The sequence below is a fragment of the Cyclopterus lumpus genome, chromosome 19 (assembly GCF_009769545.1).
Source record: "Cyclopterus lumpus isolate fCycLum1 chromosome 19, fCycLum1.pri, whole genome shotgun sequence".
Taxonomy (NCBI): domain Eukaryota; kingdom Metazoa; phylum Chordata; class Actinopteri; order Perciformes; family Cyclopteridae; genus Cyclopterus; species Cyclopterus lumpus.
In genome coordinates this window covers 18,686,658-18,687,744 of record NC_046984.1, presented here as the reverse complement: position 1 = coordinate 18,687,744, position 1,087 = coordinate 18,686,658, and the positions used below count along the sequence as shown (strand labels likewise).

Below are 1,087 nucleotides of genomic sequence, written 5' to 3'. Positions count from 1 at the left end.
CCTCTCTCTCCCTCTCTGTCTCTCCATCTCCCTCTCTCCCTCTCTCCTTCCCACTCTCTATCTGTCTCTCTCTCATTTCATCTCTGTGCTCTCTGCTGTATTTAGCTCTTTCTCTCTCTGAGCAGCCAGCTGTCAACCCCTCGTCCATCATCGCCGTCTTTTATTTATTTTTGATATATCTTCCACCTCTCTTGTCCTCCCTCACATCCTCTTCCTTTTCCTTGTGGAACCCCGGGGGCGAGATATGAAGCGGCGCCATGGGGTTCATGGAATTCTACCTGGAGATTGACCCTGTGACCTTGAACCTCATCATCCTGGTGGCCAGCTACGTCATCCTGCTCCTGGTGTTCCTGATCTCCTGCATCCTGTACGACTGCCGGGGTAAAGACCCCACCAAGGAGTACGCGCCCGACAGCGCGCCGCCGCCGCCCAGCCAGTCGCCCATCCGGCTGGTGGTCATGCAGAACTCCCCGGCCTCGGCCCGCTATGAGCCCGGCCACACGGGCCACGGAGAGCTGCCCACGCCGGACCTTAGCCGGGACCGAGGAGAGAGGGAGAGGGAGAGGGAGAGGGAGAGGGAGAGGGAGAGGGAGAAGAGGAGTACTCTGGTCTGAGGAAGAGGAGGAGGAGGAGGAGGAGGAAGGGGGGACAACCATGAAGTGCTGTTGTGTCACTTTGTGCTGTGTTTTTAGTTCTGGACTCTTTCTTTTTTTACTTTCTAACATCTGGATGTGTTTGAGGAGCTGCTGAGTGGGTCAGCAGGAGGTAAGCAGCCCCCCTCCCCCCCTAGACCCTGACCCTCCTGACCTCCCTGACCCCCTCTGACCCCACCCACTGCCTGCAAACATGTCCAAAAGTTAATAACACAACCGAAAATGAGCTTAGAAGAGCAATCACAAAATGTACAATAGAGACATCGGTCGCTATATTTCATTTGTTCATTTACACTAAAACACAAAATATAAGCTAAGAAAACATGCGATACCGTCGGTGACAACCTAATAATCAGAATACTGAGCATATGTCAACGAAAAGGAGCAAATAATGACAAAAATCTCACAAAACAAATCAACCGTGTTCAATTAAG

At 52.3% G+C, this 1,087-nt stretch overlaps 1 protein-coding gene across 1 annotated transcript; it reads left to right on the top strand.

The window, feature by feature from the left end:
- The first annotated feature begins 257 nt into the window (after positions 1 to 257).
- On the top strand, positions 258 to 614 carry si:ch73-256g18.2 (small integral membrane protein 36). Its single transcript, XM_034558097.1, has one exon. The coding sequence runs from the start codon at positions 258 to 260 to the stop codon at positions 612 to 614; it is 357 nt and encodes a 118-aa protein (XP_034413988.1).
- Positions 615 to 1,087: the final 473 nt, after the last annotated feature.

Coding starts and splice junctions, on each gene's coding strand:
- si:ch73-256g18.2 (XM_034558097.1), top strand. CDS start 258: ATGGGGTTCATGGAATTCTACCTGGAGATTGACCCTGTGACCTTGAAC.